Raw genomic sequence first — 25,325 nt, 5'->3', positions numbered from 1 at the left:
AGATGACTTCCTGTTGTGATCTGGCGCTATAGAAATAAAACTGAATTGAACTGAATCTTGCAGGCAACGCTGAATCCAGATGCATCGTGAGAAGGGAGGTGATCTGATCGCATCGAGGTTTTAATAGATGCATCTGGTTCATTTGGCTTTCCTGCTTTTAAAGCCTCTCCCATTGGGTCGGCAGGATTTCTACTCGACTAGATCCAAACTGCTAAATTCAGCGTGACGCAGACATTCAAGACTCAAAACCAGTCAGTCGTATACAGACATTTTATTGTGTATCAAAACAGTGTCTTACAAACACCTTTAAAGCCGTATTCCATTTGAGAAAAGATGGAAGATGTTCCGCCAGAGGAATTAAGCACGAAGCAAACTGGAAGGGGGGGGGGGGGGGGGGGGAACGAGCACTTCGACGTCTGTTCTGTTCAACCCGGTTTCAGCATGTGACAAACACTTAGCCGTTCTGACCCGAGTCCCTTTTTAAACCGTCCACTCCCAGGTGGTTCCGGGTCAGAGGCCGCGTGGATCTTCACATTTCCAACCCATCGAACATCAGCGCATATTAAAAAACACCAAAGCAGCCGCTTCCCATAATGCATCATTGAGAGCATGCGTGAGCCAAACGCCTAGTAAGCTACTGTGAAATGTGTCTCCTCCCCCGTTCACAAGTCGCCATATTTAATTTTAAACCAAGCATTTCCTGTCACCAATCCATATTACAGCATTAAAACCAGCAGCGGCTAAAATGGGAGCACGCTAGCAGCAGGGGAACCAACCGGGACACAGGACGACCACGCTGGAGCGGACCGGGTCAGCGCCAAGCACAGCGTGTACGGACACTTAAAGGTCTGAGAGGAAAGTGTGTGTGTGTGTGTGAGCGAGCCCTTTGACATTCTTAGGTCAGGAAACCAAATTATAAAACCGAATCCATAATGTGTGTAAAAGTAGCTCCTCCAGTGTAAACAGCAACCCCACCCGAAGCCGGACTCCACCGGGACGACGCCTACTGCTGCTGCGCTACGTTAGCCGCTCCGTCGCTACACAGGGACGACGCCTACTGCTGCTGCGCTACGCTAGTTGCTACGTTGCTACCCACAGGGACGACGCCTACTGCTGCTGCGCTACGTTAGCTGCTACGTTGCTACCCACAGAGACGACGCCTACTGCTGCTGCGCTACGTTAGCTGCTACGTTGCTACCCACAGGGATGACGCCTACTGCTGCGCTACGTTAGCCGCTCCGTCGCTGCGAGCGAGACGGAACAAGAAAAACAAAGTGCATTTATTGCCTCCTTAAACGGACTGAGCAGTGAGATTACCAGGATTAACCAACAGGAACTAGAGCATGGGGACAAAAAAAGCAGTTTCTAGGCAGCGGAAGATTCTGGACCGAGTTAGTGGGACAATTCACCCGTTGCTTCCCCCGATGTGACAATTTCTTTACTAGTGGGTTAAATAGGATAAAACAAAAAGGCAGAAATGCGATTCAGGACTTGGCGCTGTAGACGGTCGGTCCGACTCCAGACAGAATCCGCCCAGACAGTGGTATAAACGTGGGGCCTCAGACGCTGATGTGGAACGGGCTTCCGGGGATGTGCTGCTCGCCCCACTTGACCACCAGGGTGTACTCGCCCTTCTCCTTCAGCTGGTAGCTGACGTTGTACAGCCGGCTGCCCAGGTGTTTCACAAGGATCTCCTCGCAGGGGGTCTTGGGTCCGTCCACCCCAACCAGGAGCATGTTACGGCCTGCATGCAGGTAAGAAACAGAATCAGTAGCCGCAGCAACCGGGCAATAGTCCACGTTGAAGTACAATGGAACAGTCCGGATTGGTCCACGGGCACCGTAATGCAGCAGGGGGGAGTCCCCCTGGGGGGGGGGGGTAACACTAGATCTCACTTAAACGCCTGCCACTGGTGCCTTCGAGCTAATCGGAGCGAGAAATATTCCGTCTTGCCCCCTTTGGTGCTCCGAACGTTCCCCCGGCGAAGGCGAGCGCCACGAACCTGCTTTGCTGCAGTCGACGCTGAAGCTGTTCTTCTGCCCGATGAAGGCCCTGGTCAGACCCAGCCCCTTGGCCATGACCTTGCTGGCATCAGACTGGATGGGGGCACCCTGCTGGGTACTGCTGAGGGCCCGGGTCACTGGGTCAACCATGACGGAGGAGGTTTCATGCAAACTGTGGCTGGACACAAGCTTGGAACCTAGAGGAAGCCGGACAGACGTGCACGCTCTCATTCAAATCACGATTTTAATACGTTTGCCTCAAGAGCGAAGCCGGCGCTCACCAGTGATCTTCGCTTTGAAGGGGCTCCCAACGATGTGGTAAGGGCCACCATATTTGATGGAAATGAGATAGTTTCCGGGAGCCATGGGCGTGTACGTGACCCTGTAGCCCTCGGGGCTCTCCACACAGTCCATCTTCACCTTGGAGGGCCCGTCGATGTTCACAGCAAGCGCTCCAGGGCCCGCCTTGCTCGTGTTCACCACAAACTCACAAGCAGTTCCTGGTGGCGAACGACGAGAAGAAGACCGTCAGGTTTACCGTGACAGGAGGAGACATTCAACCCGTGCCCTTTGGAGGGACGGCATTACCTGTGGTGCCCGCCTCCAGTCCTGGTCCATAAGCAGAGACCATTCCAGGGTCTCCGGCCTGGCCCACCTCTCCGACTCTGATCTTAAATGGACTTCCAGGGATATGGCTTCCATTGAACTTCACATCGATTACGTAGAGCCCATTCTCCCTGGGGATGAAGCGGACGGCGTACTTGTCTAGCGGTGAGGAGAAAGATTGAAGCTTGTGAAGAGTCCACGCACTCCCAGAAGTTCCCCTTCGAGACGTGAACTCATGTTAGTCTGGTTACCTTGGTCAATCTCAGTGACGCAGCATTCTTCCAGCGCTCCGGATGGGCTATGGACCTTTGCATCAATCACGCCCTTCGCCCCGTTCAGGCTGACGGCAAAGGACGCCGGCTGGTTCACCTTTAAACCCGACTCCTGCTTGACAACACACACTTCCACGCTCAACGCGGCATCAACACCAACAACTGTCCAACGTCTACTACAACGCCGTCCAAGGCTCACACCCACAGCAAGAGGGACGGCAACAGCTACCTTACCTGGGGGCGGGGGGGGTCGCTAACAAGGCTAAAGAGGAGGGCTGCACAGAGGAAGAGCAGGAAGTTGTTGGAAAAATGGGAAAGACGGTAAATATTTGGAGAGTGTATAGGAGAATGCATATACGGACAGTGAGGCCGAATCCAAGGCGCATTAATTCCATACGGAAATATATTTTTAGCATTAAAACAAATAAATCAAAGGTTAATCTCCCAAAACATTGGAGCAGGAGGACAAGCTAAGGGTCTCCCAAGTGTGGGACGGTGGTTCTAAAGACGGTGCAGGTCGTTGCACCAAACTCGAAGGTGTAGAAAGGTGGAGCAGAACAGCCCGTGCCAGGCCTCTTTAACCCTTTAGCGCCCCCTACCAATGGCAGAGACAGGAGGCTGTTGGGAGTCTTTAGAATGAGGCACGAGACACACACACAGTCCTCGAGTATCCCAGAAGCCTTTGCACTGCCCAACAACACGGCAGCAGCTCGTGCCCCTGAACTAGCGGTGTTAGCATGCTAAAACACGCTTGACTTGCATCGAACACGGAGACACTCGGCAGTTTCTCCTGAAGCTGGTAAAGATCTACGGCCGTTTGCCCTTCAACCTGATCCAGCGAAGCAACGATCTGCTGCTGCTGCATTGTAGACAGTGCACGGCGGCCTGGCGTGTGTGCGCACACGGATGCGTGCGTGTCCCCGAGCCTCACCTGAAGACTGGCAACAGTGAGGCGACGGGCGTCGTCCGACGGCGAGGTGATGGGGACGATGAAGGGGCTGTCGGGGATGTGCTCTTCGTTGAAACGGATGGACACCTCATAGTCCCCTGAAGAAGAGGAGACGCCACCATTAAATCAGACGCAGCATTGAAGACATCTGCTGGACGCAGGACATTTGGACCTGCAGCGCATTTCTCACCGGGCTCCTGCACGATGTAGGACACCCCGCTGGATCCGTCTTTACGATCCTCGAAGGCGATCTCCGCTTTGCTCGGCCCCTCCACGGCGATGCTGAGGCCGCCGGCTCCCGCCTCCCGCGTCCAGATGCTGAACTCAGCTGCAGACGGAGGACGCGAGTGAGACACTGGACGGGGCAGAACGCACCAGCAGTGCAGGCACCACACGGACCTGGTACTCCGGCCTCGGCTCTCTCCAGACCCGGCCCTCCAGCGCGGACCTTATGAGACCCGCCCTCCCCCAGGGGGCCGACCGTGAACTGGAAGGGGCTGCCGGGGACGTGCATGCCGTTGTATTTCACACACACGGTGTGGACACCCGTCTCAGTGGGGACAAAACGAATGCAGTAGGTGTTGTTCTCTCCCTCCATGATGTCAGCCTTGTGGACATGTCCAGACGGGCTGGTCACCAACGCCGTCATGTCGGATATGCTGATTTCTGTGGACACGCGTGAAGCATTGAAAGCACACCGACCTCGTCCGACGCCGTCCGTCCCCGAGGGGCGTCGTTGTTGGAAAGCTGTGATGTCACCGCCCGGGCCGCCGCCTCCCGTCACTCACCTGGAATCTTCAGGCTGAGGTCACACTGGCTGCCCACGTTAGCCACAGATGGCGCCCTCCTCTTCCTGGTGATGCTCTCCTTCATCCTGCCCTCGCCTGTCACCTTAACCGTGAACGCACTCCCTGCGTGCACACACACACACACACACACTCAAGCAATGTCCACCGGTAGCGCTTCGCTGTAAAGCCGCTCATCTGAAGGTCACCTGGCACATGCTGGTCAGCGAACTTGATGTTGATGATGTAACTTCCTGGCTCAGTGGGGCAGTAGGTGACCTTGCAGGTCCCGTCCTCCTGGTCCTCCGTGTTGATGTCCACCGTACTGGGTCCTTCAATGGACAGGCTCAAGCCGCCATAGCCTGCGTGGAACACGGAGGTGAATCGTAACGCACCGATAGTGTTCCTCGTAAAGCATCCGAAGCCCGCGTGTGTGTGTGTGTGTGTGTGTGTGTGCGCGTGTGTGCGTACCTGCATCACGCGTGTCGATTATGAACTCGGCAGGCTCAAAGGTCCGGGCCTCGCTCAGACCCTGGCCGCTCACACGCACCCGGCCGGCGTCGCCGATCTCCGATTGGTTGATCATGACGGAGATGGGGCTGTTCGGGATGTGCTGGCCGTTGTTCTTGATGTTCACCAGATGTTCTCCCGTCTCCTTGGGGACAAACGAGATTCCTGCAACAGACACAAAGACCTTGTTCAAGGCCCGGTTGCCGCGGCAACAAGCTGCAGGCGGGGCACGTCTCCGCCCGCTGCCCCCAGCCACTGACCAACATGTCCGTTGCGCAGCATCTTCAGCAGGCAGGGCTCCTCGCTGCCCGAGGGCGGAGTCAGGGACGCCGTCAGCTGGTTGAGATCAAACTCGCCGATGTCCAGAGGGATGTCCGTCGCCGAGCCCACCTTGAGATGGGACATCCTCATGGAGTCATCACCTGAAGACAGTGATGGACATCGTGGGTTCCAAACGGAGCCATCGTCGTTCTGGAGCCGGGGGGGGGGGGGGGGGGGGGGTACCTGTGATCCGAGCAGAGAACGGGCTTCCTGGGATGTGTTTGTCGTTGTATTTCACCAGGATGCTGTAGTCCCCCGGAAGGACGGGCACGTAGGACACGGTGCAGGTACCGTCCTGGTTGTCCACACAGCTGATGTCCGCCTTGGACGGACCCTCAATGGCCAGAGAAAGACCACCTAAGCAAAAACAGGAAGGGGGCGTCTCATGGATGTCCTCGTCACACTGGGTTTGGACATTCCTATCCACAGCTGCCGCTTGCCTTCGCCGGCGTCTTTGGTGTTGACAGTGAAGACGGCAGGCTTGTTGACCGTCCCGTGAATGAGTCCGGGTCCGTAGGCGCTGACGTTGCCGCTGTTGATGTAGTCCACGTAGAACTGCAAGGGACTTCCTGGCATCGAAAACAGAGGAAAGACAATTGGCCAAGGCGTTTCCGCCAACTCGGTCACGTCGGGTCCCACGCGCCCTAGAGGCGGGACATTGTCCTGCGCCTGCAAACACTTGGACGCCCAGCCGTACCGGGGATGTGGATGCCGTCGTATTTGATGTCCATCTCGTGCAGGCCGGCCTCGGTGGGGGCGTACTTGACGGTAACCGTGCCGTCCTTGTTGTCTGTTATGTCAGGCTTGGCCACCTTGCCTGATGGCATTCTGACCTCACCTTCAGCAGGGGACAAAGGACGGTGACGTCGACGCAAGACAGAACTCGAAGCAGTCCGGGCGCAGAGCCGGTCGAGGTACCTGTGATCTCGCCCTTCTGGATGGTGAAGGGGATGACCAAGTCAAAGGGTCTCAGTCCCGCCACGTCCAGGCCGTTCATGCCCATTGGCCTGTCTGTTGCCTAGGAGACACAAGTCCTACACTGTCTGAAGAGTTCACCGTAGCAGCAGCACAGACACGGTCGACAGTGGAGCACGGCGATGTTAGAGCGTCCAAACGCCAACGAACGAGGCGGTGAAACGTGCCCAGAACAATGGAGGTTAAAACGGAGGACACGGGCGGACAAGGAGGACAACAAGGGGACAGACAGTCAGCCATTTTTAAAAATGTGGAACAACTGACACCCACAATGACGATTCCCAAAATGGTTGCTTTAGTCGGCCAAGCACACGGACAAGGAGCAACGCAACCCCCCCCCCCCCCCCCCCCCAAGAGGAATAAACAAAGCGCTGGTCAGTTCAGACATCATGCTGCAACGAGGTGAACATCAAAGCAACGTGAACCCCCAGGGAGGAGACCGGTACCCAGGGCTGCTGAGCGTAGTACTGGGGGGTCTGGGTCTGCTGCATGAGCTGGTCCGATGGGGCTCCTTCCAGCGCCTGGCGGGGGGGGGGGGGGTAAAAGAGGATTCATTCATGAAACTTCTGTTTTGTGGAACCAAGACCTGATCGGGTTTGGAGCCCAAACTCGTGACAGCCGAGCAAGTTAACGCAGGAATATGAAATATCGGGGGCAGCCTTTGGTCAAAACAGCAAATTGATGCTGCAGGACCATGCAATGAATGTGGACCCCCCCCCTGCGACTTCACAGGGGCGGGGGGAGAGCCTCCTGCCAGACTGGTTTCAGTAGCTAGAACTAGCAGGATTCACTGGATGGTTTATTGAGCCGTTTGTGGGCCAATAAAGACCCAAACCCTCCGTCCTCGGAGAAACCGAGGAAAGGGGAGTTTAAAGAGTCTCCATAAAGGTTGGGACGCCGCGAAAAGCCCCGTGACGGCGGGGGGGGGCGTCGGGAGGAAGGAAGAGCTGCACACTTTGTGTGCTCCGTCAAACTGGGCGGTGTCAATAAAGTTTAAATGCACCCGTCTCACCGTGACTTGGAAGGGGCTGTTGGGGATGTGCTCCCCTCCGAATCGGACGCAGATGACGTACTCGCCAGGCTGCGGCGCCGTGTAGAAGATGTCAAACGTGCCGTCCTCGTTTTCGACCACATCCACATCCAGCTCCGCCCCGTCCGGCGTGCAGACGCTGCACGTCACCTTGCCTTTCCCGGCAGCCTTTGCGTCCACAGTGATGACCGTCTGCTCGCCGATCTGAATCGTGGGGCCGATCCCAGCACCTTCAAATTTTGAAATGAGCTCATTAAGTAAAAACTAATTAAAAAATCCTCAGCAACAATACTCTGCGTGCACACACTAGCGAGACGGACCAGGAGGAAGTTGGAGCCATGCTACTTCCTGTCAAAGCAGGTGGTTACTCATCACACATGTTACCACAGAAGAACGAGATTAGCCATTCGCACCATGCCATCCTAGCTACTCAGAGGGAAATGTACAGTGGAGATCAAATGTTAGCCAGATCAAAAGAGGGACGGAACAGGAACATTCTGAAGGTGTCCAGCAGGCTTACCTAAACCATGACCGCCGATTGACACTGATAAGAGGAACGGTGAGAAGCAGGGGAGCAAGAAAAACAAAAGAAAAAAGGAGTGACAGTCAGGTGGGGGTGGGGGTGGCAGGAGGCAACAACTGTGCTCCGAACACGACGCGCCGGTGGAGTGTGAAGCACAGCATGAAACATCAGGCGTGAGCAGCAGGGTATGCTGGGAGATGTGGCCTGGAACCGACCAATCAGCACACGGACTCCTTATTTTAATGTTTTAAACTATCTTGGCCAGGATTACTGCTTAAATTGCAACGTCATGTTACGATGAAGGAAAAGCCAGGAATAAATCTGCATGTTTGATGTTCCTTCCATCCCTTCCCTGGACGGGATTCTCTCCTTGAATCAGAAAGATGACCATCCCCCATCTAAAATCCAAACCCTCTCTCGGAGGAGTTTGTTCTTCTACGCTCTGGGCGGAGGTACAAACTCCCCAGGACAAAGAGCAACAGATTTAAATGTATTTGTCCCAAGTGCAATAAATGTTCTTAACCTGCACTAACCTTCACTTGTCTGCACTGCTAAGCAGCACTTTATTCATTAGGGCCTCCATCCCAGAGATGGGACAGATTTATTTATCCTCTTTGAGGTTGTTTTTACTGTTGCTTTACTTTGTTTCATGTCGTCGTGTGCATTGCGATATTGTTGTTGACCTCCAAAACAAATTTCCCCTTGAGGGACGATAAAGCTCTGAACTGAACCGAACTGTTGTTCGTTGCAGTCACGGGGTTCCACAAGGCTCAGCTCTCAGCCCTCTCAATTTTAACAGACATGTACGCTAATAGCTTAGACCGTCGTAAATAAATAGATAAAATGAAATAATAAAAGTTAGGGAATATCCTGAAATGTCAAACACTGTTCTCCTAACACAAAAAAATGTAAAGATTTGAAGTTAGCGACGCGCTTTGTTATCTAGCATACAAACGGAACTATGATCAACAGAAACGACATTTAGATTCGTCACTACCCCCAACAACAAGGCATTCATCAAAACAACCACACGCAAGTGAAGCCTACGCATCCTTTACAAACCTGTGACTGTGCACTTGCTGGCGTCGCCAGTGGGCAGGGCTCTGATGCGGTAGGGCGAGTAAGGGATCTCGTCCCCTCCATACTTAATGTGGATGGTGTACCTGCCCGTCATGTCTGGCACGTAGGACACCAGGTAGGTCCCGTCGTGGTTGTCACGGATGCTGGCCTTCTTGGGCTTCCCTTCTGGGTCCTGAGGGGAAAGAGTCCCGTTGGTTTGAAAACAGAACCGAAGCCGTGTTCTGCTCATACGCGTAAGAACCCACAGTGATCTGCACCGCCAGCAGTCCCTCGCCCGCGTCCTTGGCATCAATGGTAAACTCTACTGGCAGAGAGGCGGGCACCCCGGTGGTGTTGAGTCCGGGGCCACTGGCACGCACCTTGCTGGCGTCATGGGTGGGGAGCACCTTCACCTTGTAGGGGCTGACAGGGGAGACGCCGTGAGTCCAAGACGAACGCGAGGAGGGTCCAGGCGTTGGGGAAACGCTGCGGCATCCGTTACCTGCGGGGGATCTCCTCATCGGCGTACAACACGTTAATGGAATAGGGCCCCTCTCTGGTGGGAACATAGCTGACTGTGTGAGTCTGGTCCTTGTTATCCACCACGTCCACTGGCTCCACCACCCCTAAAGACACGCACAAACACACAACAGCGTCACAAACGAGTGTGTGAACTGCAGTTGGGCTCGTACCGAAGCAGACCGAAGCCACCCGAGCGCTACTCCTCAAAAAGCCGTAATGGCAGAAGACGAACCTTTGGGTCCCTGCACCCGGACCTGCAGCGGGGCCACGCCAGCTTTGGAGGCGTCCACTGTGAATGCCTGTGGAATGTTGGCCCTGACGTTGCCCCCCAGACCTGGACCCTGGCACTTCACCTTGGTGCTGTCCACGACGTCGCTGACGGGAACGGAGAACGGGCTTCCTAGAGACGGGCCAGAAGGGTTTCAGAAGCAGCCCAGAAGTTCAACAGCATCGGGAGCCGATGCTAAGCTACCAGGCGCTAGCTGGAGACACGGTAAAGGACGACAGAATCCGCTTACCCTGGACAGGCTGTCCCCCGTAAGTGACATTGAGGTTGTATGTCCCGGGTTCATACGGGACGTACTCCACACTGCAGCTACCGTCCTTGTTGTCTGTGCAGGACATCTTGGCTTCCGAGGGACCCTCCATAGCCAGGCCGAGACCGCCGGTACCCGCTCCTCTGCAGAGGCAACAGGGCGTTCAGAACACGAGCAGGAAACTCGCCCCGGACATCCGTGCGCTGCGGAAACGCCGGCCGTTACCGGGTTTCCACGGTGAACTTGTTGGGTTTGTTGGTGGTGCCCGCTTTGAGGCCGGGACCGTGCACACGAACCCGAGCTGGATCGCACCCTTCCGTGACGGCAACGGCGAAGGGACTTTTAGGCACCGGGGAGCCCTCGTAGCAAACTTCCACGCCGTGCAGGCCTGAAGCGAACATGCCTGATGAGGACCGACCCAAACGCGTCCTGGAGGAGCCGATGCACGCCCCCGCTACCGGCAAACTTACCCTCCTCAAAGGGCGTGTACTCCACACTGTAGGTGCCGTCGCCGAGATCGGTGACCAGCGCGTCGGTCCGGCTGCCGGACGGGTTGCTGATGAGCGTTTTGATGCGGTCGCCGCCGGCCTTCGTGAGAGCGCGCGCGTCCACCGTGAAGTCGGTGGTCGCCTCGCGGAAAACACCTTCAAAGGAAGGCGGAGATGACGGCGGCGTAGCTGAATGTGGATCGATGTCGCCCGGTCCGCGTCGCAAAGGCCAGTTCCAGAACAAACACAAAAGCGAGAGCGGGCAGAGTGAACGAACCTTTGTTCTCCACGCCGGGTCCGAACACACGGACGCCGCTGGTGTCCACCGCAGGCGCCACGCTGAGTCGGGCAGGGAAGTTGGGCACATCCTGGCCACCGTAGCGGATGGTGAGCGTGTACGAGCCGGGGTAGAGCGGGATGTAGGTGATGGTGTACGTCCCGTCGCCGTTGTCCTGGATGTGAACCTCGGCCTCGGTGCCGCTGTCAGAGATGATCTCAATGGTCAGGTCAGCTGGGCCGGCATTGGTGCAGTCCACAACAAACTCCCCCTTCTCCCCGACCTTGGCACGCTCCAAGCCGGGGCCAGAGCAGCGCACCTGAGAGGCAGTGGGGGGACAGAGACATGAGACTAGATTTACGCGTCACACGCTCCTCCAACAACGTGCGACGCACCTTGGAGGGGTCGGAGTCAGGGTAGGCCGTGGGGGTGAAGGGAGACGCAGGGATTGGGACGCCGTCGTAGGTCACCTCCACCTGGTACGGCCCCACCTCCCTGGGGATGAACTTCACGTGGCTGGTCTCCGGACTCAGCCCCGGTTCAACCTGAACCAGAAACGCCGTTTCATCCCGCGTCGGAAGCACGTTCGCAAAGGTTAACCGAGGGAACCCTCCTACCTTACAGTCCACCGGCTTCCCCGACGGCGCGCTGACCCTGGCAGCGACCTTGCCCTGGCCGCCAGCACCCTTCGACTTCACCGTCGCTTCCTGGTCTTTGCCGACAGTCATCTCTGCAACGGCAAAAACGCACAGCGCAAAGTGAGACCTGAGAAGCAGCCGACGCCGTCAGAGGGAGGCGGGGCTACGGCAGCATCGGGACGGCGAGCGCGTGCAGCACGTACTGTCGCCGAGGCCCGACACGCTGATCTTGCTGAGGTCTGCAGAAGGTGCCACAGAAACATTGAAGGGGCTCTTGGGAATGTGATGGGTACCGTAGGTCACAGCGACGCCGAGAGGACCCTGGGACAGACAGAACGCCGCCTTGACTTTCAAAATAAAAGCACGCCAAGCGTCGCATGCAGGATGTGCAGGAGAGACGGGACGTGCCGACGCGTCGGATTTGGAACGGGCATGCGTGACGCTCCTCTTACCCGCTGGACAGGCGTGTATTTCACAGTGTGCGTGTTGTCGTGGTTGTTGATTACTTCAAAGTCCTTGACGGCCTCCGCTTTCGTTGGGCCGCTGAAGGTGCAGCCCAGGTTGGCCTTCCCGGCTCCCTTGGTGCTCACAGTGAAATGAGTGGGTTTGTTTAGCTCAACACCTGGGGGGAGGGGGGGGGGGGGGTAATCAGGTAATGCCTTTTAACCAAACAGGAAGGACCACACATCCGACGGAACAGGCGGTCGCACCACTGCGGCTCAGTCCCGGTCCCTCCGCCTTGACTTTACTGGCGTCATGTGACGGGTCCACTTTGATCCTGATGGGCGTCATCGGGATGGCCTGAGCGACATAAGCAGTGTCGTGTTACACATGCGAGGGAGCAGCGAAGCAGCCCCCCCCCCCCCCCCCCCCCGACCCCCAGTCACCTGGCCGGCGAACAGGACCATGATGGTGTAGCCGCCGGCGCCGGGGGGGGTGTATTTCACCGTGAACGTGTCGTTGTCATTCCTGATGATGTCAAAGTCGATGTCAGCCTCTGCGGGACCCACGACCCCGGGAGCGCACTTGATGCCTATGCTGATGTCCCCTGAGGACAAGAGAGACAAGTCCAGGTCAGGTGCTGCTCAGGAAGGCGGTGGAGCCCCAGCAGTCGGTCAGGGATCGCATCTACCTTGACCCGCCTCGGCGCAGTCGACGGTGAAGGACGTCGGCTCGAAGGCCTTGAGGCCGGTCTTGGCGACCCCAGGTCCCAACACCTTCACCTTGTTGGGGTGGCAGCCTGCTCCAATATTCATCTGCAGTCACAAACAGGCGGTAAGAAGCGTTCCCGGGACGAAACCGCCACCTCATCGGCTCGTCTGAGGACTTACCCTGAACGGACTGTCGGGAATGTTGACGCCCCCCCAGGAGATCATAGCGGTGTGCTTCACCGGTTTCCGTGGCGTGTAGGAACAGGCGTAGGTGCCGTTGCCGTTATCTTTAACTTGAACTTCCACAGGAACGCCTTCAGCATCCTGAGCAGACATGGAAGGGGAACATTTCACCGTGGGGGGCCGTCCTACACATCCCGCAGTGTGCAGCCTTACCTGAGACACAACCTTTAGGGGACCCTTCCCGCCTTGTTTGGCGTCGACTGTGAACTCGGTGGGCTTACAAACAGCCAGACCGCTACTCTGAAGGCCTGGACCAGAAGCTTTAACCTGGAATCCAGTCACGGAACTTTTAGAAGTGGATAAGCTCAGATTTAAATATGCCACGCCTTTCTGCGGCCGCACCTTTTCGGGGAAGAAGTCTTTGGCCGGTGGGTCGACAATCTCGGCCATGAAGGGCGAGTGCTGGATGTCTTCGTTGTTGCAGAGAACGTGCACGGCATACTCGCCAGGCTCGGTGGGCCAGTAGCGCACGTCGCAGGAGCCGTCGCCCTTGTCGTCACATTCGATCTTGGCCTGAGACGGCCCCTCCACGGAGAAACCTGGACAGGGAACGGCACGCTTAGAGACCTCGGCTATGCAGGACACGCCTCCAGCTCGCCGGCGTCCCTACCCAGCGTCCCGACGTCATCTCCAACCGCCTCCACGACGAAGTCGGCAGACTTCCCAACGATGCCCCCCTCCAGCCCTGGACCCCAGGCCCGCACCTTCTGCTGGCCAGCCTCAGCACCAATCACCACCTCCATGGGACTGGACAGAGAGGCAACGGTCAAAGCGGCTGATCAGCATGCAGGGACTGCTGCTTGGACCGCCGTCGTCGTGTACCTGCGGGGGATGTGCTGGCCTCCCCAGGTGATGGTGATACTGTACGTTCCAGGTGTGCTGGGGAAATACTCAAATTCGTACAGCCCATCCCCAAGATCTCGCCTTTTACAGGGCTCCTCCAGACCCTCTGCGGACAGTGAAGCACTTTAGGAACATTTCATGGATTATGAAGTCGTGTATCGCAAAGTCCCTCACTGAGGCGTAGTAGTACACAAAAAAATAAAATGTACGTATATATGAAACCAGATTCCTGGATCTGGGGTCTCTTGGGCGACAGTCTTCATAGCTCCTAAGCCTTTGCTGCAGTGAGACTCACTGGGCCCCTTGATGGTGACCTTCAGCTCTCCGGTTCCGGCTCCTTTGGTGTAAACCTTGAAGTCTGCCGTCTCTTTCACCCGCAGGCCTTTCGGCTGCAGACCCCGACCTTTGGCTCGGCAGAGGCTCGGGTTGCACGCTGTGGAGAGACATAAAAAGACACTGAAGACTGGAAGCATTCCGACCCCAGAAATGTCATCAAGCCGGTTCAATGAGCGTTTTAGAGGCGCACGTGCACAAATATCCATCCGAGGAGCAGGATCGAGCATTTCCCTTGGAGGATGAAGGCTACCTGGGAAACCGACTTCCTTCCTCCTGCTAAGAGTCTGAGGCCTCGTCTCCTAGGCCACATTAAAGGACTAAAAACATGAACCAGGAACACAGACGATCCGTTTTCTAACATGCGTTTGTATCACATTCAACTGGACGCTTTGTCGAGAACGACCGAGTCATCCTGGGATTAGAGCTCGGCAGAGCGGACACACAAAAGGTGGAAAGAGGAAGACGTGGGCTTCCATGAAAAGGCATCGAGGTACAGGAGACATGACCGGCACACAGCAGCTACCCAGGAGAGCTCCCAGGAAACCGGAAAGGACAGCAGATGGACGAGGCCATCCCAGAGAGAGGACAGAGACGACCAGGACGCTATCAAAGAGGAGAGAAGGAGGACAACACAAAGGCAGGAAAAAAAGAGCAGAGGTCCGTTAGCAGCTTGAACCGATGGCGTACGAACAGTCAGCCAGAGCAGGCGAGGGGGGGCTCACTCACCCTGCCCCACGCCGACGGTGAAGGGGCTCCTGCTGATCTGGCCCCCAGCAAACAGGACAGAAACGCAGTGCTTGCCCTCCTGGGTGGGCGTGTAGGTGCAGCGGTACGTGCTGTCCCCCTTGTCCTCCATGTTGTACTTCACCGTGTACTCGCTGCCCGGTTCCGTGATCGTCACCTCCACCTGGCCGTCGCCAGCACCTGAGAGAAAACGGGGAGGGGCGGTGACCAAACGTGCCGACTGCCGCGGCCGCCGCCTCATAGCGCTCGCCTGCACCTGCCGTGAAGATATCAAAGTGGGTTTTCTTGTTGGCGATGTTCCCCGAGGCCTCGATGCCGGGTCCCTGGGCCGTGGCCTTGCTGCAGTCTCCCTGAGGCATCCCTACCTCCACATCGAAGGGGCTCTTGGAAATGTGCTGCCCCGCAAACAGCACCGTCACCTACGGGGACAGAGGAGGGTCAGGCTCAGTCACGCTCACGCCGACCACAGCGACGGCGGCCGTTTAACAGCACGCGAGTTCTCACTATGGCCACGCCGGAGCGGCCTCGCCCAACGCCCTTACCTTGTGCGAGCCCACGACTTTGGGGGTGTACTCCACAGAGTAGGTGCGGTTCTTGTCATTGTTGGCCCTCACTTTAGCCTGGAGGAATTTCAGACCATGTTCAGGATGCCGTGAAGCAAACAAATAAAATCCCAACACATCTCGCAGAGACAAAGGACAGTGTCTCACCTCCTCCTTGTGTCCTTCGGGGTCCTCCACGTAAACCAGCACCTCCCCCATCCCCGCGCTGATGGTCTCCACGGTGAACAAGGCCCTCTTCTTCACCACGTTACCAGCAGGCTCGATGCCTGCAGGACGAAACGTAGGAAGGTCACCGGCGCCGTGCATGTCCCGTGACCAACGGGGCCGTCGGCGTGGTGATCCCCCCCCCCCCCGCCCCCCCACTGACCCAGCTGTTCAGGATGGGCTTGCCTACCTGGCCCGTAAGCGCGGGCTTTCTTGGGGTTGAGTTTGGGCCGGAGCGGCGCACCAGGCTTGAGTTTGGCCTTCGGGAACTGGGACAGGTAGGTCATGACCGAATGCTCGTCCACGTTGGGGTCGACAATCTCCTCGGGGGTTATCACCTGAGAGGTCAAGACAAACGTCCACGGAGTCAACAGGAGCAGTTTGGATCAATAAGACTCCAGAGAGCAAGGGTTGGTGATTAGTTCAGGGAGGGGGACGTTCCTCTGCAGGGACGGGACGTCTGTTCAGGGAGGGGGACGTTCCTCTGCAGGGACGGGATGTCTGTTCAGGGAGGGGGACGTTCCTCTGGAGGGACGGGACGTCCGTTCAGGACGGGGACGTTCCTCTGCAGGGACGGGACGTCTGTTCAGGGAGGGGGACGTTCCTCTGCAGGGACGGGACGTCTGCTCAGGGAGGGGGACGTTCCTCTGCAGGGACGGGACCTCTGTTCAGGGAGGGGGACGTTCCTCTGCAGGGACGGGACTTCTGTTCCAGCCATTCAGACGCAGCTCAGTCGTTTGACTAAAGACATCGTCTTAGCGAGGAAGTCCGGCCAAACCGTCGGGTTGCTCGGGCGGCGTTTCTCGTACCTGTGGGATGCCGAGCCAGTCGTCGGCTTGCTGCATGGCCTCACGGGCGTTGTCCGCCGGTTTGCATTGGTCCCACTGGTCCCAGTCAGGACAGAGACCTGCAGGACACCGGAGTCAAGCCGCAGTCACGACAGGAAAGGATCACTCCTCTGAAGGAAAGCCAGCCCGAGGAACAAGAACCGCTCACAGCCGCGTGCTCGCGTCCTCACCTGGGGCGCAGCTGTCAACGAGGGCCCCCAGCGCCCGGCCGTTCTGCCAGTCCCTGTTGAAGTTGGTGATGGGAAGCTCGGGCAGCTTGTTCTGGATCCAGCCCAACAGCCTCTGCTTGGGCGTCTTCTGCCTGCCGTCATCCGCCTCCTCCTCCTCGTCCCACATGGGCATGGAGATGGAGTAGTGGAGAATCAAGGTCCAGATCAGACCCAGGATCAGCTTCAGGTTCCCATCCACGATGGCTTTGGAATCTGGAGGAGAGGAGAAGACGACGCTTTGAAACTGCTCGGCCTTCTGCGATTGGGTAAGCCTGGAAGTCGTAAAACACGTTTCAGCTAAGCAGAGGAAGCCCCAGTGAGTCACGTCATCGGGGTCAGGATGGGCGTCCAGGCTGAAACGGTGCGAGCCATTTTAGCTTCCTGGCTCGCCTCGCAGGCAGTGCGGCCGGAAGCAACGGTCCTGCCCTCGGGACGCGGACGTCCTGGGCAGGACGTCCACATCCAGACTGGGATCTCAGATCGTGCTAGCATGCTGGGTGGATTTTGGCTTCAGCGTTGGACTCCGAGCGCCCGCCCAATCAGAACGTGCCGCTTCATCCTCACCCGTTCACGGCGTTCCATTCTGCGTCGCAAACCAAAACCATCGTCCACATGGACACGCCCAGAAACCCGACGGCAGCATCTGTGAACTCTTGAGCCGGTCTCCGTTAGAAAGTTGAGCTCCGGCGCGTTTTATCAGGTTCAGTTCTAACGTTTGCTCAAGAGGAGTGTTCAAGTGGAAGCCTGACTAAAAAGCCTCTCGTTTGCAAAGCCGATGACGAAGCCTTTCATCAATCTGTGCTGCCGACTCAGCTCACCGAACGGACGAGTCATTATAAAAAGGGATCGATTCAGTTCACGAGGTCAGAGCGATGACATCACCAAGGCCTCGCCGGGGCGCAACTCCAGAATTCAACACTGATAAGGGCTTGAAGCGCGAGTTATTGACAGATGAAGTGGACTTTATAGTCTTCATCACTCAATTTCAGTTCCCCTGAAGAGTTCGACTCGAACAGGGGCAAGAACCACCAGGAACCCTTTGACCTCTGTTCTGCAGCTCCATGTTCTCAGGAAGGATCACATTTCACCGCTGGCTCGCCGTTAGTCCAGGACCAACCCGATTCTCAGTCTGGAAGGGAAGCACCATAAAAACCACCGACCCTTGCACCGTCAGCAACGAACGCTCAGCCAGTCCAACAGGCTCCTCTAGATGGCGCTGCTGAGGCCTTCCACAGCGTATCGTCTTTGTCTTCCCAGGACATCGACTCAGGTAGAAGACAATGCTAGCCGCTGCCCCCCCCATAAAGGAAACGCAGGAGACTCCCAGCTTCTTAAAACCCAATAAGAGTTCTCTAAAAGGCGTGCAGACGCGTTGCTCTTTGACTCGTCACAAGTCAGGTCACTAAACAAGTCAGGAATTTGTGAACATTCCCAGCAGACCACAATGACCACAATGCACCAAGGCCAACAGAGCCCATATAGGGATGAAGACTTCTGCAGCCCCCCCCCCCCCCCCCCCCCCCATGTGCGAGTCAGGGGGGGGGCCTGACTCACAACAGCACAAGACTGGGCGAGTCGTTGGGAGGCGACCGTCTGTGGGCAATAGTCATTTTGCTTGCTAAAAGCACACCATGACTCATCATTTGGTTCTTCGCCAAGGCCCGCCCCCCCCCAGCAACTTTGTAACATCAGGCGCATCCTTATTTAATCCCAGCACCTCCAGGAAGGGCACGCGGAGGTCTGTCCAGACTTCAGGCTGCAGCGGATCGATCCCAAGATACCGCAGGTCCGACTCCTCAAGGTCGCCGCCTGGTTCACCGTTTCCTAGACGATGCAGACGCCATCGCCTAACGTCCCGACACGCTATTAGAAGCATCAGGCGAAAAAAGAACTCAGATTTTATTTACTCGTCCTAAACGTCGTGAGCAGGAACAGAATCGGACAGAAAGACGTTGCCTAGTCTTGTTTGTTGAGCCTCGTCTGTGGACGGGGGAACCCCCCCCCCCCCAGATTCAAGTCCCGGCTAGCTGCTGCTGCCGGCAGACTGCCGCTGACATAATGAACGGCTTCTGTCTGTGCAGGTCAGAGGGCAGCCGTGGACGGGGGCGTTTATTCACATTATCCAACTTGTCTGTGAACCAGATCCATTCGTCACAAAACAAAAGCCCAAACCGGCGGGTTCATGGAGCAAATCAAACTGTTCTCTGGGCTGCGACTGGCAACCAGACGGCCAATCGGAAAGCCAGGACCGGTGAGAAACGGCACGCTTTGCTTCCCCTCTGCCCTCGTCTCGCATGCAAAACGGACTCCTGAATGTTTCTGAAGACTTTTCCTCGGTGCTGCAGGAGTTCTAGAACAAACCTCAAACATCCCAAAGACGAAAACACAGCTCCCTGCCCACCTTCCCTCTGAACCACACATTGGAGGTACTACACTTCCTCTTCAGCCCCCGCCCCCCCCTCCTCCCTGGAAAAAAGTGCCTCCTGGTTTTTTAGCCTTAAAAGGGCAGAACAAACTGAATCCTGGCATGCCTCCAATTCCCTGGGCTCCGGTTACAGGCAGGAGGAGGACGGCTTTCCAGACAGGGAGGAGGCGGGAGGGGAAAAACAGGAAAAAAATGCAGGGCAAAGTTTTGTGTGGTGCATTTTAAAGCCCCGCCCACCGAGGATGAGACGAGACATGTACATTTGAGCAGAGACCAGAAAGGAAAGTCGAACAAAAAAAAAAATAAAATAAAAAATAAAAAGGTTTTCAAAATGCAACCGGCCAAAGTAGCGCGAGCGTTCCAAGCCCCCCCACCCCTCCCCCTCCCACTCCCACCGGCGGTCAGCTCGGTTCCACAACAGCACTAGTTCTTAGCTCGGTGAAAAACGATTCCGGAAGAGTCGATCCTGCAGGATGCCAGATTAAAGCAACACCAACCGACTAAGAGTCATTTAATCGGCTTCACTTTAACATTGTAGACAAAAAGAATAAACAATATTAGCTCATTACAAAACAGCCACTGCCAAGCAGGAATGCAAGAAGTGCAAGTGCATGCAGGAACATATTGCATAATGCCCGCTTATTGCCCGAACATGAGGCACGGCGCACCGGGGCGCGTTTCCAGCTCTGATGTCATGCAATAGCCTGAATGGAGTGGGCCCGCTACTAACCCTTGCCATCGCCCCCAACAGCCCCCTTCCACCAGCGCAGACAGGAAGTCATGCTAATGATAATGAGCTAGCAGGAAGTGATCCATTTGGACCTCGGTGGTTAAACTCTAATCTCCCCGTATGGCCAAAGACTAATCGCGGCCACCGAAGCACTTCCTCTCCCACCGTTTCTGACCACACGATTAATGATGAGGAATCACCAACCCGAAAGCAAGCTAGCTGTTAGCATGTCATGGCCGCTAACGCGGTTGTACCATAAAACAGAAGGTTGCTCTTCCTGTACACGACAACTTGGAATCGCCAACTGATGCACGACTATCGACAGCCGTCCCTTGCGGCACCTTAAATTACAGCTAGGATTGGTGTCTGGTACCATGGACCGCCTAATCACTGATCCGCTTTCAGCAGCAGAAATTGGGATCGGAAGCAGCCAACCTCCGGATGGATCAGCGCGAGGGTCAAGTGACAGACGAGTCATTTTAGAAAACGTTTAAAGGCTGATGAACATGGAAAAGCTCTTCATGAGACTGGCGACTTGTGTCAAGCTGAACTACAACCTCGCTGTTGGGGGAGTAATACACACACACGTACTGCTACAAGTAGAGTTACTCCCTTCTCTATTCAGTAATAACACATTATGTTACCAGAGGAGCAAAATGCCCACGAAGTAGACGGATGGGACGAGTCTGAACCAAAGACGGACCAGCCTAGTCAAGTCAGGAATGGACTGGAAAGAAGTTGAGAAATAATAAATGCATTCATCACATCTGTTTTTATAAACTAGTCATCTGTGTCAGGAATAGAGAAGCGCTATAGCAGCAAAAAGGTCCTTTACTCATTGGTGACGAAGCTTCACTGCCACACAGCAACGATAAAGCCTGTTCAAACATGGGTGTGAGCACAGTGGAATATCGGCATGCTGGACATTCCACGCAGGCATTGGGTCCTCGCCACTTTCAAGAGGCTTTTTAAATTCCACGAGGAGCAACAACAACATCGTGTACATTTGTACAGCTTGAATTCTAAAAGACAGCAGAGAGCCGAAGCCCGGCTGGTCAGTGTCTCCGTCACTCGCCCCACTGAACCAACGGTTGCCGAGTGACACCGCCAGCGCTCTGTCGGCTTCTGACAGTAATGCCATGTCTGTGGGATTGCGTCAAAGCCATCTGAGCAGACATCACCTGCTGGGTGGGGTCTGCATTGCATAGGGCCCGGGAGTGCAGTCTTTGGGCTGCCGCGGTTGGGATAGGCCGGTTAGAGCAACGCTTAGCCCAGAGTCGCTCCAATCTCACAACAGGTATCAGAGAATCTATCCCAAGCAACGGGATTCCAGCTGGGGGGTGGCCGGCTTATCTTAACGGCGTACACGGTGACCCGACCGATGAAAATACTTCCGCCGGCAGCAACTCTGGAATCCAGTCCTTTACAGTGCGACGTAAGACACATCGTTCCTCAAGCCTCAGTAAATATAAAGTGAAGAACGATTCCAGGCCAACGCTTTCAGGGGTGAATGAGACGGACTATTCTTGAACCGGGGCAGCGCCTTCGGAGCGTTGCACCCTGGAACCCGCCCGCTCCCAAGAGATTAGACGGTCATTGCGACCTTCGGAATATTTATTCATTTTGAGACTAAATCAGATTAGAGGCTTCCCCGTTTGTTCGCTTCCACCCCGATTTAACCGACCCACCGGTTGTGAATAACCCACGCTTGTTTTATAGCCCATCAATACTCGGGTTTTCGAAAAGCAATAAATGAAACCCGTCAGTCCAGGACGAGACTTAACAGGGTCAGGAAAGCAGAGAACGCCAGCCGGGCCCCGCCGACAAGACGCGTGGCATCGGACTGAACCGCCATGGTAGTTTGGTCATTTGTGGTGAGCGTTGCTCACCGGGTGTGTCCATTTTTGCAATGAAAGGAGGAAGTAATGGAGGAGGAAAGGCTCCGCCCCAATCGCCTTAAGAAACAGCTCAGAATGAGTCAAGAGCAGCACAGCGCCGATGAAGATGGCTCATTGGTGTCTGGTACCAGAAGAACCCTGGTTAACCTTCCGGTTGGGTCCGAGATGATTCCGTTCACGACCAACACCCCCCCCCCCCCTCCCCCCCCGCCCTCGTTACAGAAAACGCTTCTCAACCACGCTGCATCGGATTTAGAAAATACATCAAGCGTCTTTCCAACAAGCTCGACCCGAGCGTTCCGTCTCCGCACAGAACCAGAACTGGTTAAGGTTCATCTCGGGTCATCACACCTGCAGCAGGAAGCGTCGACCTGTGGACACCGGCTGGAGACACTCGTCCCAAACGTAGAACCACGCCCGGGTTCTTCCCACCCGAGCGCAGACGCGCTACGAGTCTCCCGTCTCAGAACCCTTCTCATTGGTCGGCTATACTCCAGGTGTGTGCGGACGCAGTCACCACCTGTCCAGTTGAACGTCACACCAACCTCAAAAGACATACTTCAAAGCCTTTATTCCCGATGCCAGGATTCAAACATTGGGAGGACGTGATGGACGACGTCGTCCGGTCTCCACCGGGGACATCGCACACACCTGACACCTGCAAGCGGAACCAGAGCAGCAGGTAGGCCGGACCTCATCCCGGCACCGAACAGCCGCTCGGAAGCGTCCGGCGGAGCTAGGGAACGGACCCACAGATCTCACGCCCGGCCCAACGGCGGGATCAGGCCTCCCCCCGACCCAGTCAGGCCGGGCCGACCCGGCAGAAACAAAGTTCTGCTTCAGCCCACTTCCAGTCGGGCACCAGCTCTCCTCCCTGCTGCACGCCGAAGCCCAGTAGAACCCAGCTCCATGCCAACGAGTCCGAACCAAATCCAGCCCACAGTGCAACAGGCGTGGAGACAATAGACCAGTGTGTGTGTGCGTGCGCGCGCGCGCGCATCCTGCTAGGCCTGAATGACATCCTGACCCAGAGGCCGGCCTGGACGCGCCCAGGCCTGCTCGGAACACGAAGCCCGGCCCGCTCAACCGGAAACAGCACCGGCCGACCCTGCGCGGAAACGCGGCTCAGCAACAGCGACCTAGTGAACGCGCAACTGACACGCGCACGCTCGGCTCGGGTTCACTCGGCCCTGAAGTCACGCATTCTTCCACTACGGCTTTCAGGTTTAAACACGTTGGACCAACTCCAATTAGCCCGAACCATGACGTCACCCACAGCGGGAGCTGCGTCAGCGCGCCGTGGAGCGCGCCGTGGAGCGCGCCGTGGAGCCCCCCCCCCCACTCACCGATGGACACCAGCTTGATGTTCTCCTTGTCGATGAACTCCAGCCCCACCGACACGTTCTCCAGCTGCATCTGGCGGAAGGTGGGCCTCTGGTTGTACTTCCGGAACATCTTCTTCTGGGACAGGACCTCCAGCAGCCCGATGAGGCGCAGCCCGTCGCTGAGGTCCGTCTGCAAGTTGGCGATTCTCTTGTTGACGCACTTCAGGTGCTCGTTGCACCAGCGCGTGAACGTGTTCCGCTGGATCTGCTTCCACGGCGCGTCCTCGGCCAGGTCCTTCTCCGTGGCGGGCATCTCGGCGTCCTTGTCCGGGCAGAGTGCGCTTGGAGCGGGCGCGGCGCACTGGTGGAGCCGGGGGTGTGAACCGCTCATTTTTATTGCGTCGACTGCGTCTCGGTTCGCTGGCGCGTTTCTGGGCGGAGTCTGCTCAACTCTGCTGGACCGCCCCCTCTGTCTTTCTCTCTGTGTCTCTGTCTCTGTATTCGCAACGTGTCTGTGCATGAAAAGAAAGAGGGACAGAACGAGACATGAGACATGAGACGTGAGACATGAGACAAACCCGAGACAGAGAGAGTTTCTGCGCGATGGGACCGGCGGTCCAACAAACACGAACTGGTCCGGATCCATCTGTCAAGCTGTAAATATTTATATTTATATGTGTTTTCACCCCCCCCCCCCCCCCCCCCCCATCTTTGTCCAAGACAGAAGGTAATAAAAGTTGGGATCACAAGTCTGTTCTCTTCTCAACAATTAAAGTATTTTCTCTCTTTTGTCAAAGTTGTGCAGTGTCAGAAAATGTTAAGGGAATAAAGTGGACAGCTAGTGGACAACTAGTGGACAGCTAGTGGACAGCTAGTGGACAGCTAGTGGACAGTCTGACCTTCTGCAAGAGAAAACTCTTCTGAGGAAACGTTTAAAGTCAGTTTGTAAGCCAGAGGGGAAACGCCGACTCAGTCAGAGTCGTGATTCATGTCATAGTTCTACTGACTCCACAGACTGGTCTACGAGGAAGAGGATTCCAGCGCATAGATCTGCTCAGGTCATTGATAACTGAGGTGTGTGTGTGTGTGTGTGTGTGTGTGTGTGCGTGTGTGTGTGTGCGTGTGTGTGTGATACCACATACAAGTACATTGACAGCTCACTGTGGGTTACGCATGGCCAAGAGGCAGGAAAGCCAAATAGTGCTCATAGTCAATGTATTTATTCCACTTTTATTGTGAACCGGAACAATCCTAGTTCCGGTTGTATATGCTTTTATTTTGGAAATCCCCGCGCTAACTTCGCCGGAAACACCGGATTCAAATTTCAACGTGACATTGTTGCTCTCAACAATCAACATTCATTGATTTCGCCTCCCTTTGTGATCAGAAGTATCAAGAACGTATTGTGCGCACGTGCGCGTGCGTGTTAGTCCATGATTTTGGTCAAAAGGAGAACGTAAAGAATGTCCCTGTCCCCTAAGGAACACTTCGAACCTCCAAAATAAAAAGCCTTATTTACTGCCTCCAGAAGCAGGACGCACCGGATGTCCTCGGGCGGTAGTTTGGCTCCCTCTACTGTTTCCTTGCGGTACTACAATTAATAAATATCCTTCGATCCAAAGATATTTCACATATTCCAGTTCAGTTAAAGACATGAGGAGCTCCTAAATTCAGTTTACATGTGCCGGATGGCGATGATAGCAAAAACAGAGCATTAAATTATCCACATTTATAACACTGAGTTTTCTGAATCGATGAAATCGGAAACTTGGTCCCGGAAACTTCAGATACATTTCTCCCATTTAAACAGAATTCAGAACAGACTTCGTGGAAAAGGTTTGTGTTCCAGCAAGAGAACCCAAATGCATAGCTCAGCACAAACTATTGAGGCGATTGCACTAAGCATCACGTGAAGCGACTATTATAAACATGAAGTTTATTGTCATTTGCATAATAGTGCATGTTACAGTGTGTGAAATGAGCCTGAATGCGTGTGTGTGTGTGTGTGTGTGTGTGTGGCGCAGTGCTTCATACTCTCAGCCCTAACCCAGAAAGATTCCCAGGAGGGGCCGTTACAGAGCGTTACAAATCTCCAGAAAACATCTGGCAATCCTTCAGAATAGAATTTCTCGTTCATTTCATCGACCGCTAGATGTTTCAGGACCGTTAGCCTGCATTTAGCATCATTTACAAGTAAATAGATTTTGTTGATGGAAACTGATTGTTGACTTCGTTCTCTCCTAAACATGTCAGGATTGTTTCACAACGTAAGTCTTAAAAGTCTCTTCAACGGTCAAAAGTCATCAACACCA

General features: G+C 55.6%; 1 protein-coding gene across 1 annotated transcript; it reads right to left on the bottom strand.

Annotated features, from left to right (window-relative positions):
* Positions 1-256: 256 nt before the first annotated feature.
* On the bottom strand, positions 257-23,485 carry flna (filamin A, alpha (actin binding protein 280)). The gene is made up of 48 exons (XM_068750582.1): positions 23,035-23,485; positions 16,597-16,848; positions 16,388-16,485; positions 15,769-15,916; positions 15,522-15,640; positions 15,354-15,431; positions 15,068-15,230; positions 14,794-14,991; positions 14,027-14,164; positions 13,711-13,837; positions 13,499-13,635; positions 13,231-13,427; positions 13,042-13,155; positions 12,826-12,969; positions 12,627-12,750; positions 12,382-12,542; positions 12,205-12,295; positions 11,947-12,116; positions 11,698-11,815; positions 11,474-11,586; positions 11,252-11,401; positions 10,857-11,175; positions 10,562-10,735; positions 10,317-10,479; positions 10,074-10,234; positions 9,788-9,955; positions 9,536-9,659; positions 9,300-9,456; positions 9,037-9,226; positions 7,972-7,995; positions 7,434-7,681; positions 6,868-6,942; positions 6,365-6,464; positions 6,144-6,284; positions 5,887-6,015; positions 5,630-5,803; positions 5,386-5,547; positions 5,087-5,290; positions 4,825-4,977; positions 4,619-4,741; positions 4,230-4,496; positions 4,021-4,158; positions 3,813-3,928; positions 2,861-2,993; positions 2,592-2,768; positions 2,285-2,503; positions 2,003-2,200; positions 257-1,744 (listed from the first exon to the last, which is right to left on the bottom strand). The coding sequence occupies exons 1-48, from the start codon at positions 23,402-23,404 to the stop codon at positions 1,560-1,562; spliced, it is 7,632 nt and encodes a 2,543-aa protein (XP_068606683.1). The 5' UTR covers positions 23,405-23,485; the 3' UTR covers positions 257-1,559.
* Between the last annotated feature and the right edge of the window lie 1,840 nt (positions 23,486-25,325).

The sequence above is a fragment of the Brachionichthys hirsutus genome, chromosome 2 (assembly GCF_040956055.1).
Source record: "Brachionichthys hirsutus isolate HB-005 chromosome 2, CSIRO-AGI_Bhir_v1, whole genome shotgun sequence".
Lineage (NCBI taxonomy): Eukaryota > Metazoa > Chordata > Actinopteri > Lophiiformes > Brachionichthyidae > Brachionichthys > Brachionichthys hirsutus.
Note: the sequence above shows the minus strand (reverse complement) of the source record. Positions and strands in the feature narration are given on the sequence as shown.